Source organism: Carcharodon carcharias, chromosome 3 (genome assembly GCF_017639515.1).
Source record: "Carcharodon carcharias isolate sCarCar2 chromosome 3, sCarCar2.pri, whole genome shotgun sequence".
Taxonomy (NCBI): Eukaryota; Metazoa; Chordata; class Chondrichthyes; order Lamniformes; family Lamnidae; genus Carcharodon; species Carcharodon carcharias.
The window spans coordinates 224,796,748-224,815,233 of NC_054469.1; the positions used below are offsets into that span (position 1 = coordinate 224,796,748).

At 44.1% G+C, this 18,486-nt stretch overlaps 1 protein-coding gene across 1 annotated transcript in view; it reads left to right on the forward strand.

Annotated features, from left to right (window-relative positions):
* The window catches only part of nek11 (NIMA-related kinase 11), a 362,055-nt gene that overhangs the window by 151,880 nt on the left and 191,689 nt on the right, over nucleotides 1–18,486 (forward strand). Inside the window, exons 4-6 of the mRNA XM_041184028.1 lie at nucleotides 2,754–2,872; nucleotides 4,945–5,009; nucleotides 10,313–10,439. Coding sequence (XP_041039962.1) covers nucleotides 2,754–2,872; nucleotides 4,945–5,009; nucleotides 10,313–10,439 — 311 coding nt within the window. The remainder of the gene's footprint in view (nucleotides 1–2,753; nucleotides 2,873–4,944; nucleotides 5,010–10,312; nucleotides 10,440–18,486) is intronic.

An 18,486-nucleotide genomic window follows, 5' to 3' on the forward strand; every position in this document is an offset into this window, starting at 1 on the left:
TGCTAGCCCAGGACACATCCCGTCTCAGGCGAATCTTGTTTGATATCACCCCTGTAAAGCACCTTGACATGTTTTACCTGGTTAATGGTGTAATTTTGTGTAGTATTTATTAATGCAGTTTTGTCTCCAGGATTAGGCAAAAGTAGACACAATCAGCATAGCAAACTTTCCAACTACTGGGGCAGCCACAATCTTACCAGGTTTTGTGGTATTCTGTCTGTCTAAATGGGTTCACCTACTGTCATAGAGTCATCGAGCTGGATTTTACAGGGCACTGCTTTCCTCGCCTGCCCTGTCTAAAATGATCTTGATGGCTGCTGCCAGTAGCAAGATAATGCTGGGAGCAGCGTTAATTGCGTTAAGTCAAGACTCCCCCCCCCCCTCCCCCCCCCGATCTCAGTTGGAAGCCCTGCCTTGGAGAGCTGCCGACCAATCGGATGGCTGACAGCTTTGTCATCCGAGCAGCGCCACATGTGCGTGCGGCCACTGCTGGGACTACCAGCAGTCCCACAATGCCGAGGAGCCCAGGAAAGGTCTAGGGCGGGGATCACGATGAGGGGGGATGGGGTTGGAGGTTGGGGGGGTGGGGAAGGGGTGGGGGGGAGGTGGGTGCCATTGTGTTCAGGAGGCTTGGGGAAGTGTTAAAGAGGACAGATGACCTTTTGGGGATGCCTCCAACGTTAACTCTGTTTCTCCCTCCACAGATGCTGCCAGACCTGCTGAGTATTTACAGCATTTCCTGTTTTTACTTCAGATATCCAGCATCTGCAGCATCTTGTCTTTCGTTATCCAAATCTGCTGCTGCTTGGCTCACCAACCACAAATCTGATCAAGATAATATCACCCAAAACCAACTTGACTATGCCCAAGTTTTTTGACCATGGATCTGCAGAGCAGCCAAATCCAACTTTCCTCATCTCGCATTCGACAGCCATAACCTTTCCCGAGGCAGCCCCTCAAATTGCTTCATTCGGTTTTACTGTTTCAAATGACCAGCCCCTGACCCCATCAGAAGAGGGTTCCCAGCAAAGACTCCAATCACTTACTGTTTGCCTTGATGGTAATTCAGCACGCATTTGATCAAATGATCGATGAACGCTGCAGCAGGTGACAGTAAAAACACCTTCAGTTGCCATGAACAGGGGGAAAAATAGTTCAGACTCTCTCAAGCACCTGGATGAAATCATGCTATCCTGTAAATCTTCCACGTTAAACTTGTGAGGTCTCCTTTAGGTAATCAAGACATACTCTTCCCTTCAGTGTCTTTGACTTGCTTAGAGATCCCCATTTCACCTCTATTCACTTTATAACCAATGCTTTTCAGTGTGGCTGGCGACTTCCTGAATGATATTGCCTCTAACGGAGGTGCAAGATTCTGGATTATGGAAGTCATAAAAGCACTGTAATATTTTTCACTCCATCATCCAAATTTACATCCTTGAGTGACTTAAATGTCAATGTTGGGTTGAGTTGCAAAATTTCCATTTTAACTGTGAATCCATCTACTATATTTAGCTGTTTGTTTCCCACCTTGAGCTTTTACTCTGATGGGTATAAGTTGGATCTGATATTACCTGAAAATTTTTTCAAAATTCGGTAGGAACCTCTGCTTGCTTGGGGATGAGGGTTTCTACTTGGTTCATGACAGCCCATAGCAACCTTACTACCCCTCAGCAGATCAGGTATAATCAGATGCATGGCACCACAAGGAGGGATCATCAAGTTCACTATCGGGCCTCTTAACCAAACGTTCAGGAACAGTGACAGAACTGGGCGTTTGGGGGGAGATGGTGGTGTATGCTAATCACACTGGACTAGTAATCCAGAGGCCCAGGCTGATGCCCTGGGGACAGGAGTTCAACCATGGCAGCTGGTAGGATTGAATTCAATTAATAAATCTGGAATTAAAAGCTAGCCTCAGTGATGCTGACCATGACAAGTACCATTGACGTTAAAAACCCATCTGGTTCACTAATGTCCTTTAGGGAAGGAAATCTGCTGTCCTTACCTGGTCTGGCCTACATGTGACTCCAATCCACAGCAATGCGGTTGATTCTTAACTGCCCTCTGAAATGGAATGTAGCCACTCCTGGGCTACAAACGCTGGCCTTGCCAGTGATGCCCATATCCCGTGAAAGAATGGGTCTTGCACAATTTCACTCTCCAGCGATGATTGCAGCTTGGAAGGAAGATGGGCTAGAGGACAGATGGGGAACAGATGGAGGGAACGAAAGACTGGCACCAAGGGGATCCCTCATTGCCAAACAACTCTGGTATAAAAATATAACAAAGTAAGGGTAGTTATGATTTTTATTTTGAGTTTTGAGAAATGTTTTCCCTATAATTAATTCAAGGTTCTCTCAAAACTTCACAGTGTAATGACTTTCGCCAATGAGTGACTATGCATTTAAAATCCACTTTTAAGCTTAAAAGTTAAGCATACTCTAAATATAAAAATAGCAATGACAAGTCACCTTTACATATTATGGCTAAAGATGGCTCTCATCTGATCTTTTGTGAAGTATTGTAAAATCATCTGATTTAAAAACACAGCAGAAGGATCTTTCATTCTGACCTGAAACATCAACCCTGTTCCTCTCTCCACAGAGGCTGCCTGACCTGCTGAGTATTTCCAGCATTTCCTGTTTCAATGGCAGATTTCCAGCATCAGCAGTATTTTGCTCTTGGAGAAGAATTTAATAGATGTGCAAAGCTTAACTTGTGGTTCTGCTTTTTTTAAATAATGTTCTTAGGGTGGAGATTTGCAGTGTCGAATTGAGGAGTATAGAAGGGCTGGTTGGACATTTGCTGAGAACCAGGCCATCGAATGGTTTGTTCAGCTACTTCTGGGAGCCCAGTACATGCATGAGAGGTATGATTCCGATCTGCTTTCCCTCCAAAGCAATTTTACAGCAATTAATGTAATATTATGTTAATCATAATTAATACATTTTTGTTTAATGCTATGCTTTAGTGGCAACCTTATTACAAAATGTACCTCATAGGCATGTGCGCAGAATTAAAAACTGTTAATAGGTTTAATCTGCCTAAATTAACGTTTCATATATCTTTTTATATTTATGGAAAATGTCCAAGGCCCTGAAATCATGCTGTGGATTCCGAGCACGTTACTCCTTTCCCTCTAGACTATTTTAGCTGAAGCATGTGTCTATTTATTTTAAAGAGATTAACTAAGGCACCACTAAAATAGCTGAGAAAAATCTCAGACAAATGTGCTGTCTGTTCATATAATGGGGCCAAAGAACTAATTGGCATTCAGACCTGCTCCAGTATTGTGTTTGTTCTTCCATGAATTCACTGGTCCAACTCTGGCTTAGGCTTTGATCACGTCTAGGTGAAGGGAAAAAGAAGAAGCGACATTTTTAGCGTCTTTCATGACTCAGGTTGTCCCAAAGCACTTTGCAGCCAATTAAGTCCTTTTGAAGTACAGGTTGAGCATCTTTTATCTGAAACCCTTGGGTCCAATTGCATTTTGGATTTCAGATGATTTCGGTTTTCGGATACCGCATATAAATTTAGATTACAACAGCCTAAGCCTAGGCTAGCTATAGTTTTAAGTTAATAAAATGGTGAGCAAAGTAAGATGCAGCACTGAATAATAAATGCAGGGTACCTGTAATAAGTTTCTTTTTGATATGTTCACCACAAAAATCACAGGTAAACAGTGTAGACAAACAACTAAACTAAAGGTCGATGAGGTTCAAAAAAAATGCGGCTTTTGGATGAGTTTGGTTTTCGTATTTACGGATAAAGGATACTTGACCTATGTAGCCATGGTTGTAATGTAGAAAACGTGGAAGCCAATCTGCCCACAGCAAATGCCTACTAATAGAAATGTGATAATAATCTGTCTTTTTATTGGTGTTGATTAAGGGATAAATCTGTCAAGGGCACTCAGGATAAAACCACTGCTTTTCTTCAAAACAGTGCCATAGAATTGGTATTTTCACCTGAGTAGCCAGGCCTCAGTTTGACATCCCACCTGAAAGGCAACACCTCTAAGAGTGTAGCACTCTCTTGGTAGTGCCTTGAATTGCCAGTCTAGATGTTTGTGCTGAGGTCTCTGGTGCAGGACTTGAACCCACAACATTCTGACCTAGAAGCAAGAGTGCTAGTCCCTGAGCCACGGCCGACACGATTATTTATTTATCTATCTGTCTATCTATCTACCTAGCTACTTATGTATTTATCTGGTTCTTCGCTATTGATCTGAGGAGCATAAGGACAGGAGCAGGCTATTCAGCCCCTCGAGCTGGTTCCAACATTCAATTAGATCATGGCTGATGGATCAAAGAAATAGCAAAAGAAAGTATTTTGTGTGTTAGGTAGAACAGTTCTGTTCCTTTTGACTTGCCCTCCAGTTTCTACCTTATAAAGAATTCATGAAGGGAGAACATCAGGAATGAGGAAATCACTCGAAAATATTATAGGATATATTTAGAAAAATAACTTTGAACTAGTGCTCCTGAGAATCAAATTGCCAGAGCATTGAAGAAATGGCATGTGGACACCATACATTTTGCAAGCATGAGCAGAGAGCGGAGATAAGAATTTTTTTTTTGGATTGCTGTCAAAATGTCTTTCCTTTTCGTTAAAGAAAGCTCTTAGCAATGACAGCTGAATGTGGCTCTGATTTAGGCAATTATCGAATCACATCTACTGGAGAGCTGGTAGACTACTGTTCCAAACAAGCAGATGAAGACATTTAATTGGGAAAAATAAGCATTTGTTCATTACAGCTTATGCAGTCATTGTTATAATCGTCAAATAATCTTACCACAAGCTTGAGCGGAAGCATCTATTTATAGTTATTTTGTTATTTGAATGCATTTTTTGCTCCTTTTTAACTACAGGAAACTGTTTTTATATAAACCTATGACGCAATTGACTGTGTGATTTTCTTTTTATTATTAACCTTTACAGAAGAATACTTCACAGAGATCTGAAAAGCAACAACATCTTCTTGAAAAATAATCTTGTAAAAATAGGTAAGAGTTACCCGAAACTGTCCTTGTACTGAGTATGTCTTCCTCGTTCCTTGACTTTATTGAGCTGCTGCCCATAACTTCAGAGATAACTGTGGCACATCTGCATTTCTGCAGCGAATATATTCATGTGATATGCCAAGCAAATAAGCACTAGTTAATTACCTGCCAAAATTGTTGTGTCTCTAGAGTTCTACTTCCCCTATCACTGACACAACTTGTTCTACTTTTGGCTACCAGCATTTTATGGCAGGCTTGTATAACTTCATCATTTGCACACATTCTGTGCATAGGAATTGGCACTGAATCACTTCATAACTATGGACGTCTTACTCAGCTACATTACATTTTACATCGCTAACCATTATGACTTATGTAAATAAGCAATTACTACATTCCACATAACCTCTATCTTCCTAATTAAGCCAGCATTCACTAAAATCTTCTCCTTTGATAAATCACCAGGCAAATAATAAGGATATCTTTATAATAATTCCATAAAATGAAATAAGAGACCTGCATACAGCTTAAGAGAATTTTTCATTTCACAGTATTCTTGAAATAAATGGATCCAAGATACGTTATATTAACCCTCTTCCTCCTTCAGGTACCATACCCCAAGAGAGTGTTGGCAACCATGGACTTCCATTGGGTTGGTCCATGATTATGGTTGGCAAGGTCCTGCAGTGGTTTGCCGTTGCTTTCTGCAGTATAGCTAACCAGGAAACTCTCCCCCTCTTACTGCCTCCCATCAACTGGTCGTGGAAGGATTTACAGGCTGATAATCAACCTGACTGGTCACATAATGAACGTACCTTCCATGGCCATCAAGTCCTGAAGTGGGACTTGAACCCAGAGGTCAGGATGCTACCCATTGCGCTACAAGATCTCCCTGTTGTATTAATATAAAAGCAAAATACTGTGGATGCTGGAAATCTGAAACAACACCCGAAAATGCTGGAAATACTCAGGGGAGTGGGATGAGCTAAATTGCAGAAAGCTGGCACTTGATGGGTCGAATGGCCTCCTTCTGTACTGCAACCATTTTACGATTCTGTGATAGGTCAGGTAACATCTGTGGAGAGAGAGAGAGAGGGAGGTGGCATTAACACTTCAGGGTGGAGTGTTGGAAACATTGGGTGGCAATTTCCCTCCGTCGGGGGTGGGGGGGGGATTTGTGCAGGAGCGGGCGGACGCGAGCGGGCGGGTTCACGATCAGCGCTGCTGGTTGGGGGCGCGTCGCCATGTTATGTGGGCGGGCCAATTAAGGCCCGGCCCAGCGTGACATCCGCCCGGAAACGCTGTGCCCTCCCCGTGCGGGCGAGAGGGGGATTCCCTGAGTATGTCCATGTGCTCTTTCACGCAAAGTGCTGCCTCAGGGAGATTGGTTGAACTTTAAAAAATTTATCAAAGGTGAGAGAAAGTTTTCCTGACATGGAATAAACGGGTCTTTTTCCGAATGGTAGGCAGTGACTAGTGGGGTACCGCAGGGATCGGTGCTGTGACCCCAGCTATTCACAATATATATTAATGATTTAGATGAGGGAACTAAATGTAATATCTCCAAATTTGCAGATGACACAAAGCTGGGTGGGAGGGTGAGCTGTGAGGAGGATGCAGAGATGCTTCAGGGTGATTTGGACAAACTGAGTGAGTGGGCAAATGCATGGCAGATGCAGTATAATGTGGATAAATGTGAGGTAATCCACTTTGCTAGCAAAAACAGGAAGACAGATTATTATCTGAATGGCTATAAATTAAGAGAGGAGAATGTGCAACAAGACCTGAGTATCCTCGTACACTAGTCGCTGAAGGTAAGCATGCAGGTGCTGCAGGCGGTAAAGAATGCAAATGGTATATTGGCCTTCGTAGTCAGAGGATTCAAGTACAGCAGCAGGGATGTCTTGTAATTATACAGGGCCTTGGTGAGACCACACTTGGAATATTGTGTGCAGTTTTGGTCTCCTTACCTGAGGAAGGATGTTCTTGCTATAGAGGGAGTGCAGCAAAGGTTTACCAGACTGATTCCTGGGATGGCAGGACTGACGTATGTGGAGAGATTGAATTGGTTAGGATTTTATATTCACTGGAGTTCAGAAGAATGAGGGGGGATCTCATAGAAACCTATAAAATTCTAACAGGACTAGACAGGGTGGATGCAGGAAGGATGTTCCTGATGGTGGGGGAGTCCAGAACCAGGGGTCACAGTCTGAGGATATGGGGTAGACCATTTAGGACTGAAATGAGGAGAAATTTCTTCACCCAGAGAGTGATGAGCCTGTGGAATTCGCTACCACAGAAAGTAGATGAGGCCAAAACATTGAATGTTTTCAAGAAGGAGTTAGATATAGCTCTTGGGATGAAAGGGATCAAAGGGTATGGGGAGAAAGCAGGAGCAGGCTATTGAGTTGGATGATCAGCCATGATCATAATGAATGGCAGAGCAGGCTCGAAGGGCCGAATGGTCTATACCTGCTCCTATTTTCTATGTTTCTATGTCCCCTCATGTGACATTTTATTTAAACATTTTCCAAACATTTGAAATCCCTCATGAAACCTCATCCCACCCGTGGAAGGCCGCCTGGACTCTTCGCCTGCCCGACCACATTATGGTTGGGCAGGCAGGCCCATTAATCATTTTAATTGCTTCTTTAATGGCCTTAAAGGGCCGTTGACAGGTCGGCGGGCGCGTAGCTGAGTCTGCAGCCCGCCCGCCAAACTGAAAATCTAACTGAGGCGGGGTGATGTCAGGACGCCCACCCGAAGTCATCCTGCGTCACTTTACACGTCAGGCAAGCCCCACCCCCGCTCACCGACCGGAAAATGCTGCCCATTAACTCCCTTCACAGATGGTGCCAGACCTGTTTGAGTATTTCCAGCAATATCTGTGTTTATTATCTGTTACATTAATCTTGTTTCCCAATTGGCTTTTCAATGACTTTAAAATTGTGCTGGCATTTGAATGTCAGTGGGTGGGACTCTCTGCTTATGTGTATGTAGACACATACAGGCTTTTACATTCCTTGCTGGAGTTGGAGCGCCGAAGACCATGCCATAAATTTAATATCACACCGCAAAAGAGCAGCATCACTTTTTTCTAACTTTATTTCCCTTAGGGACAAGGACAAATTATTTTTCCGCTGAGGCTTGTTTACAATACAAAATAATCAGAAGTGTGACAAGTGTAGAGTCAGTTCAATCTATCCTGCGTTACGTGGATCTCTCTCTCCCACTCTCTGTTGCACACAACCACTCTATCAGACTTTGTCAAAACTGATAGAGCTTTTAACTGACTCAAAACTCATTCTCTTACAGAGTTAAAATCAGGCCCAATGTTCCCTCTCCATAGATGCCGTCTGACTTGCCAAGTATTTCCAGCATTTTCTGTCTATAATTAGATTTCCAGCATCCATAGTAATTTGCCTTTCCACTAAATCTTAATTGTTTTCCTGACTTTGCCTCAGTAAGATATCCAGAACCATCCACAAGCTGCTAATGCGGGTGGGGCTGCGGGTTTCTTGGGTGGATTATCTAGATGGGTGAAAGCATCGTCTGTACGCACTCCAGATGTTGGAGATCAGAAATAAAAACAAAAACAGAAAGTGCTGAGAAAGACTCAACAGGTCTGGCAGCACCGGTGGAGAGAGAAACAGAGTTAACGTTTTGAGTTGTGATCAGGTTTTGATGAAAGGTCACAACCTGAAGCGTTAACTCTGGTTTTCTCTCCACAGCTGCTGCCAGACCTGCTGAGCATTTCCAGCATTTTAAGTTCATTAAGTTGCAAGGAAGAGGAGCAGGAGTCATCCTGCTTCTCCATCCAATAAGATCAGAGCTGATTTGATTGTGACCATAACTAACTTGACTCCCTTGTTGATCAAAAATCTATCTCATCCTTGAATATATTCAATGATCTATCCTCCACTGTTTCCTGGGGAAGAGAATTGCAGAGATTAATGACCCTCTAAGAGAAATACTTCACATCTTCATTTTAAATGGGGGACTTCTTATTTTGAACAGATGCCCCCTTGTTTTTGCTCTGAAGAAGAGTCATGTGCACTCAAAATATTAACTGTTTCTCTCTCCACTGATGCTGCCAGACCTGTTGAGTTTTTCCAGCATTCTCTGTTTTTATTTCAGATTTCTAGCATCTGCAGTATTTTGCTTTTATCCCCTAGTTCTCGATTCCCCCATGAGGGGAAACATTCTTTCGGCATCGACCCTGTCTAGGGCCCTCAGAATCTTATATGTTTCAATAAGATCACCGCTCATTCTTCTAAACTCCAAGTGTATAGGCCCAGCCTGTTCAACCTTTCCTCATAAAACTATCCCTTCATCTCCGGAATTAGCCCAGTGAACCTTCTCTGAACTGCTTCAAATGCAAATTTTTCATTTTTCTGTTTTGATTTTTATTTAATTTTTGTGGTAGTTTGCTGTTTGACATCTTTACCATTGTGCTATAGGATTTGGGCTATATTGTAAGATAAGTCTGTCCCAAATCCTGTCCACCATCTACAAGGCACAAGTCAGGAGTGTGATGGAATACTGCCCACTTGCCTGGATGAGTGCAGCTCCCACAACACTCAAGAAGCTCGACACCATCCAGGACAAAGCAGCCTCGCTTGATTGGCACCACATCCACAAACATTCACTCCCTCCACCGCTGACACACAGTGGCAGCAGTGTGTACCATCAACAGAATGCACAGCAGGAATTCACCAAGGCTCCTTAGACAGCACCTTCCAAACCCACGACCACTACCACCTAGAAGGGCAAGGGCAGCAGGTAGATGGGAATACCACCACCTGGAAGTTCCCCTCCTAGCCACTCACCATCCTGACTTGAAAATATATCACCGTTCCTTCACAGTCGCTGGGTCAAAATCCTGGAACTCTCTCCCTAACAGCGCTGTGGGTGTACCTACACCACATGGACTACAGAGGTTCAAGAAGCAGCTCATCACCACCTTCTCAAGGGCAATTAGCAGTGGGCAATAAATGCTGGGCCCAGCCAACGACACCCACATCCCATGAATAAATTAAAAAGGCACAGTTTTCCCCTTGTGTTCTAGATGCCAGTGGAACTCTGGTCAAGTCTGAATATTAAATTCCTTCCTCCATTTAACCAGCTCAGGTGTTGGCGTTCTGGTGCATGAACTTGGCAGAGGACTGACTAGCTGAAAGGGCTATACAAAAAAAAAATGGATGGTGCGGCTTGTCTATTCTCCTTCAATTATAGCCAAACTAAAATTTTGCCATATTTCAATTTCCTGAACAGAAAACAATTTTTCATTTCTTTTAAAAATAAAGGAGACTTTGGAGTTTCACGCCTCCTGATGGGTTCATGTGACCTGGCAACGACTTTCACTGGAACGCCTTACTATATGAGTCCAGAGGTCCTCAGTCACCAGGGTTACGATTCCAAGTCTGACATATGGTGAGTGGGTAGTTGGTATGTTCTGATGAAATTATTTCCGAGGCTGGCAGGATATGGCAAAGTCACGTCTGCATCTCTTTTGATCTACTTTCATTTAGCTAATCATTTCCCTGAGATTAATTTGACCGTGGAAGGGTTCATTTGTTATGTTAACCCGTTCACGGACTGATCCTTGTTCACAGGGACTCCGCCTGCAGCGTCGTTGGAGAGCTGGTTTCTTTTGTGGAATTGAAGGACTCTGTGTCTCCTGCCAGTGCAAGATGGCCACACAATATGGTCACCAGTATCCATCTGCGCATGCGCACCGGTCCGTGCATGCACAAAGAAACCAACGATGTCACTCCACTGCACCCAGCCCCAGCCTGCCAGTACCCCTCTGCGTATGCAAAGTGACATCAGCACCCCCTCATGTAGTTCTCCTCAAAGACAAAGTGAAACTATATTATTCTATAAATGGTTATTTGGTGGTACGGAACTTGAGTATCATTGAAAAAGGGGGACATGTCAAAGCTTTTCGTCTTGCACTCATCAGGATATTCGCAACAATACCAAATGTAAAGGGAACGACAATTTATACTTCATGCAAAAAGATGTTAATTGGTTGAGAAGTGGACATTGCGCCTGTTTCAACTGAACCAAATAGGTGACAACCATTCTCTGGTTCATTCCCCAGGGTAATGCTTTGATCAATCAGAATCAACCTGCCTGGTTTGAATTTAAACAAAACTTGGCAGTTAATTATCAATCATCAGTTAACTAGTGCATTCCCCATTGTATTGCCTCTACCAATCAGAGTCCACTTGCAAACCAATCAGCATTCTCTTCACATACAGGATAAATTGTTGTTTTCCCTTTAAATTGGTATACTTGCGAAGTGTCCTGATGAGTGCAAGACAAAAAGCTTTGACATATCTCTTTTTTCAGCGCATGCATTTTGAAACTGGAGAAAGTTCATATGCAGGAAAAGTAAGACATTTAATGAAACAGCTTGCAATCTGGGACTTTTCTCCAAATAGTCTATTTAATCCACTTCTGTCCCACTGGGGGTTAAAAATGTGAGGGCCCAATTTTAAATTATTGGTTGAATACATATTCATGTGGTTAGGTTTAGGTAGTTTCTCCATCTAGTGGATTTGGAACTGTTGTGTTAACATTATGGAGCCATTAAGGACACCTTAAGGTTGGATGAAAGATCGCCGTCACCTAAAACAGCTGTGATGATTGGAGCAGTGGCATTGTTCATCCTGAACACTGCCTCCTCTGTCACTTGCAATGATGTCACAGAGTAACACACTTGAACTGCACATGCACAGCGTTGGCAGCAAACACATCTGCGTAAGAACGCCCTGGTGTTTTAGGCCTGAATTTCCGTAGTTGGAGAGGGTGTCCAGCTTAGTCAAAATGGTGCTGTGAACATCTGCTCCCGTTTGTAGCCAAATACATTGGGATTCCAAAGTGCTGCATCTCCATCCCAATTAGGACTACTTACCTGTTTTCCTCAACAATGACCAGCTCTCTGCAAATACCTCTTGGAACTAATTTCCTTTAACTCAACGTTAGGAAGACTGAAGCTATTATCCTTGGCTCGCACCAGAAATTCTGCTCCTGTGCCAATGATTCCATTCCCTCTCCCTGGTCACTGCCTTAGGCTGAACCGGATTATGTATCGCCTCATTTGGCCATTGCCTCTAATGTTGATGATGATCTACTCTGGCTCCCCAACCCCAAAAATTCAAAACCCTCATCTTTAATTCCTCCTATGGACTCATCTCCACCTATTTCAGAAAGTCCCTCTGAACATTCCCGCGATGTCGCTCTTGACTCCAATCTCTTGTTCTTTCCTTTCTCGAACTTCACCTCTCCGCTGGCGGTACAGCCTCACACACTTCCACAACCTTTCTGCCTGCCATCTATTTCTGTCTCTCCATCCCTCTCTCTCTCTTCCTCAGCAGTCACTTTTTTTGCCAATCTTTCGGTGAGCCTTCCTAACCTCTCCCTCTTCATTTAATGATCTATTTTCCCTCCTGTTTGTCCGTGAACGGGTTAAAGGTGCTATATTATTGCTTCAATTGTTATGCTTACCTAATTAACAGCCTGGAAAATTACAACCTGCATTTTCAGGACATTTTACTGTTTTAGAGAGAAGCAGACAAGCCTCCTGGGAGATAAGGCCATTCCCATAGCACTGGATCCATTGTGCTGTAAGAAACAGGAGGACAGATCTAGCAGGATGGTACTAACACATAAATGCTCGTCATGTTCCAAATACGTTGACCAGTCTTTCCCTCAAGAACAACAACAGCTAATTCTATAGTTTTGCAATTGATGCAACCTCAGGTCTTCTTATTAGTTATTTTATTCATTCATAAAATAAATGAATATTGTGAACGTTGTTGGCTGGGCCATCCCTGATTGCCCTTGAGAAGATGGTGGTGAGCCGCCTTCTTGAACCGCTGCAGTCCATCTGGCGTAGTGCTGTTAGGGAGGGAGTTCCAGGATTTTGACCCAGTGACAGTGAACGAACGGCAGTATATTTCCAAATCAGGTTGGTGTGTGGCTTGGAGGGGGGACTTGCAGTTGGTGGTGTTCCCGTGCACCTGCTGCCCTAGGTGGTAGAGGTTGAGGGTTTGGAAGGTGCTGTCGAAGGAGCATCATGGACTTGGGCTGATAACATAAAGCCTTTGCATCATGTCTTCCGGTCACCTGCCTGTAAAATGAATGCAAAGCTCATTGCAAATCCACTTAATGGGGCTAAGCTTCACTATTTCAGGCTTAAATTGTTTGTCACTCTGTAATTATTAATTTTAATGCGCTAAAATATTAAATAAAGCATTTTTTGTTACATGGGTAACCCTACCCCTTCTGTCTTTGTCTTCACTCAGTCAACTTTGCAGTTCTGTCTAAATTTCATGGAACTGACGGCACTGGAAACGTGGTAATCTGCCAATGGGCAAGAGAATAAAGAAGTCCATGAGAAGGTGATGGTGAACCATCTTCTTGAACCCTTGCAGTCCAAGCAGTGTAGGCACGCCCACAATATTTGACTTTTTGATGCAGCTTAGTGGCCATTTCAGAGGGCAATTTAGAGTCAACCACATTGCCGTGGGCCTAGAGCCACATGTAGGCTAGGGCTGATAACTACCCCAGATTTTCTTCCCTGAAGGACATGAGCGAGCCAGCAGGGTTTTTCCAATAATCTGGTAGTTTCATGATCGTTATTAATGAGACTTGCATTTTAATCCCAATGTATTAATTAATTTAATTTAATTTCGCCCAGCTGCTGCGGTGGGATTTGAACTCATGGCCGGGATTTTCAAAGGACTGAGGTGTTGGGATCCAGTGTGGGTGAGAATTGAAAGTCGAGGCCCCTGGAGATTGTCTCAGGATCGCCATGCCTCCAGGGCAGTTTAGTATTTTCAAAGGGACAGTGGAGGCATTGTTGGGGGGGGGGAGGTGTAATGGGGGGAGGCGTAGTGGTGGGGAGAGGTAGTGGGGGGGAGGGGTAGTGGGGGGGAGAGATAGTGGGGGGGAGGGGAAGTGTAATGGGGGGAGGGGTAGTGGGGGGATGGGTAGTGGGGGGGAGGGCTAGGGCACGTGAAATGCAGTCTCTGCCAATTAGTGGCGCATTAATTTCCTTAAGGAGTTTTTTGAAGGGCCTGTCCATTACGAATTAAAATTTTCAAAATGTTTCCGGCGACCCTGATCACTCTTGTGCACCTTAGTAACTTTCTTTGGAGTTGTTCTAAAATCTAATCTGGTGGGGGGGGGGGCCTACATCCACCATTACGATTGCTGCCCCTAACCTTCTCTTCCATCGTCAATACCCACTTGGTTCTGCCTCCGTGATCTCTGACAGAACTGCCTGCTCGCAGGCAGTGGCAGCCCCCAACGTGGCCGCTCCCGCTTCCTGGAGGGTTTTGGTGCCTTTGATTGGCCGCCCAGGCTGGTTAGGCTATTTACATTTAAAAGTTGCATCATGAAAATGAGGGGGAATCTACAGTTTAAAGACAAGGGGGTCTCCTGTTTTAGTTGGAGATGAGGGAAAATTTCTTCTCTCAGACGGTTGTTATAAGGGAGTCAAGGGTTATGGAAGACAGACAGGAAAGTGGAGCTAAGGCCACAATCAGATCAGCCATGATCTTAGAGAATGGTGGAGCTGGCTCGAGGTGCTAAATGGCCTACTCCTGCTCCTATTTCTTATGTTCCTGAGCAAGGCAGGACCGGAAATCATCTGCGTGTCATGTTCCTGACCTCATTTTGAAAATCCAGCCTCATGTTTCTGGAGCACTAGTCCGGGCCTCTGCATTACTAATCCAGTAACATTACTGCTGCCCCCTCACCATTCTGTGCACAGCAAGCTCACGCAAACAGCAATGAGATCATGACCAGATAACCCGTAATCTTAGTGATGCTGGTTGAGGGCTAAACATCAGTCACTGCCCAGGAATACCTCTCCTGCTTTTCTTCAAAATAGTGCCACGGGATCTTTTATATCCACCTGCGAGAGCAGATGGGGCCTTGATTTAAAGTCTCATTCGAAAGTTTTTGCTTGCTATTCTTTTGTTCATTTTTCAGCACTGAGGATTTTTTTTTATCTTAAGTCAGATGCATAAATGTAAACTATTGTCTTGTAGTAAATTTGCAAATGACATGGGTGTTAATCTCTTCATCTACACAGAATGTTGTAACAAATTAATAGAATGCTCTCAGGATTCAGATTAATGCACTCACACATTTGAATGCAATTTATATAATGGAATAGGAGATGTTACTGTTGTAATGATAGTTCCTCAGGAATGTTAATAGACTGGTGAATGGGTTAAGAAAGCCACAACAAATGTCTCTCATTACACAAATATTACTGATTGCTTAATTTGCCACAGAGCTCTGGGCAACAGTTACTGTTTGTAATTCATAAGAGGACCTCTCAAGATTTATTTCATGAAGACTTATTTCATGCTTTAATAAATCAGCAAACCGAGCGATCCTGACTCTTCCACTGAGCTGTGAGGAGGACACAAAGAGCACACAAAGGGATATAGACAGGCTAAGTAAGTGGGCAAAAGTTTGGCAGGTGGAGTATAATGTGGAAAACATGAGGTTGTCTACTTTGACAGGAAGAATAGAAAAGCAGAATATTATTTAAATAGAGAGAGACAGCAGAATGCTGTGGTACAGAGGGATCGGGGGTGCCCTTGTATATGAATCATAAAATGTCAACTTGCAGGTACAGCAAGTAATTAGAAAGGCAAATATAATGTTGGCCTTTATTGCAATAGGGTTGAAGTATAAAAGTAGGGAAGTTTTGCTACAGCTGTACAGGACATTGATGAGACCACCCTGGAGTATTGTGTACAGTTTTGATCACCATACTTGCATTGGAAGCAGTTCAGAGAAGATTCACTAGATTGATTCCTGGGATGCAGGTGTTATTTTATGAGGAAAGGTGGAGTTTAAAAGAATGAGAAGGGATCTTATTAAAACATACAAGTTTCTGAGGGGCCTGACAGGGTAGATACTAAGAGGATGTTCCCCCTCGTGGGGGAATCTAGAACTAGGGGACATAGTTTCAGAATAAGAAGTCTCCCATTAGGACGGAGATGAGGAGGAATTTCTTCCCTCAGAGGGTCATTAGTCTGTGAATTCTCAGATCTCCCAGAGAGCAGTGGAGGCTGGGTCATTGAATATATTCAAGGCTGAATTAGGTAGACTTTTGATTGACAAGGGGGTTAGGGTGACAGGCAGGGAAGTGGAGTTTAGGCCATAATCAGATCAGCCATGACCTCATCAAATGGTGGAGCAGGTTTGAGGGCCACAATAGCCTACTCCTGCTCTTAATGTCATGAAAAAGTGGGAAATTGTGCTCACTCAAAACAGGAAGCTGCACCCAATATAAAAATCCAAGTAATCATAGCTGTTACTGCCTGGTCATAAGCAGCTAGACTCAGCAACCGGCCTGCGGCAGGTGCATTTGTCCATGACAGTATCAGTAGGAGTGACCACTGCACAGTCCTTATGGAGATGAAGTCCCGCCTTCACATTGAGGATGCCCTCCATCGTGTTGTGCGGTACTACCACCGTGCTAAATGGGATAGATCTGGCAACTCAATACGGGGCATCCATGAGGTGCTGTGGGCCATCAGCTGCAGCAGAATTGTACTCGAACACAATCTGTAACCTCATGGCCCAGCATATCCCCCACTCTACCATTACCATCAAGCCAGGGGATCAACCCTGGTTCAATGCGAGTGCAGGGGGGCATGCCAGGAGCAGCACCAGGCTTACCTAAAAATGAGGCGTCAACCTGGTGAAGCTATAACACAGGACTACTTGCATGCCAGCAGCAGAAGCAGCAAGTGATAGATCTAAGCGATCTCACAAACAACGGATCAGATCTAAGCTCTGCTGTCCTGCCATATCCAGTCGTGAATGGTGGTGGACAATTAAACAGCTCATTGGAGGAGGAGGCTCCAGAAATATCCCCATCCTCAATGATGGAGGAGCCCAGCACATCAGTGCAAAAGATAAGGCTAAAGCATTTGCTACAACCTTCAGCCAGAAGTGCTAAGTGGGATGATCCATCTCAGCCTCCTCTGAAGGTCCCCAGCATCACAGATGCCAGTCTTCAGCCAATTCAATTCACTCCACGTGATATCAAGAAACAGCTGAAGGCACTGGATAGTGCAAAGGCTGTGGGCCCTGACAATATTATGGCAATAGTACTGAAGACTTGTGCTCCAGAACTTGCTTTGCCCCTAGCCAAGCTGTTCAGTACAGCTACAACACTAGCATCTACCCGGCTATGTGGAAAATTGCTCAAGTATGTCTTGTACACAAAAAGCAGGACAAATCCAACCCGCTCAATTATCATCCCATCAGCCTACTCTCAATCATCAGTAAAGTAATGGTAGGAACCATCAACTATGATATCAAACGGCACTTGCTTAGCAATAACCTGCTCACTAACGCCCATTTTAGGTTTCGCCAGGGCCACTCAGCTCCTGACCTCATTACAGCCTTGGTTCAAACATGGACAAAAGTGCTGAACTCCTGAGGTGAGGTGAGAGTGACTGCCCTTGAAATCAGGGAAGCATTTGAACGAGTATAGCATCAAGGAGCCCTAGCAAAACTGGAGTCAATGGGAATCATGGGGAAAACTCTTCACTGATTGGAGTCATACCTAGCACAAAGGAAGTTGGTTGTGGTTGTTGGAATCAGTCATCTCAGCTCCAGGACATCACTGTAGGAGTTCCTCAGGGTAGTGTCCTCGGCCCAACCATCTTCAGCTTCTTCATCAATGATCTTCCTTCCATCAATAAGGTCAGAAATGCGGATGTTCACTGATTATTGCACAATGTTCAGCACCATTCGCAACTCCTCAGATACTGAATCAGTCCATGTCCAAATGCAGCAAGACCTGGACAATATCCAGGCTTGGGCTGACAAGTAACATTCGCGCCACAGGAGTGTTAGGTAATGACCATCTCTAACAAGAGAGAATCTAACCATTACCCCTTCACTTCAATGGCATTACCATCACTGAATCTCCCACTGTCAACATCCTGGGGGTTACCATTGACCGGAAACTGAACTGGACAAGCCATATAAATACTGTGGCTACAAGAGAAGGTCAGAGGCTAGGAATCCTGTGATGCATAACTTTCCCCCTGACTCTCCAAAGCCTATCCACCATCTACAAGTCTTGCCCACTTGTCAGGATGAGTGCAGCTCCCACAACACTCAAGAAGCTCAACTTCGTCCAGGATAAAGCAGTCCCATTTGATTGGCAAACACCCACAAATATTCACTCCCTCCATCGCTGACGCACTGTAGCAGCAGTGTGTGTACGATTTACAAAATGCACTGCAGGAATTCACCAAGGCTCCTTAGACAGCACCTTCCAAACCCATGACCACTACCATCTAGAAGGACAAGGGCATGGGAACACCACCACCTGGAAGTTCCCCTCCAAGTCACTCACAATCCTGACTTGGAAATATATCACCGTTCCTTCACTGTCAAAATCCTGGAACTCCTTCCCTAACAG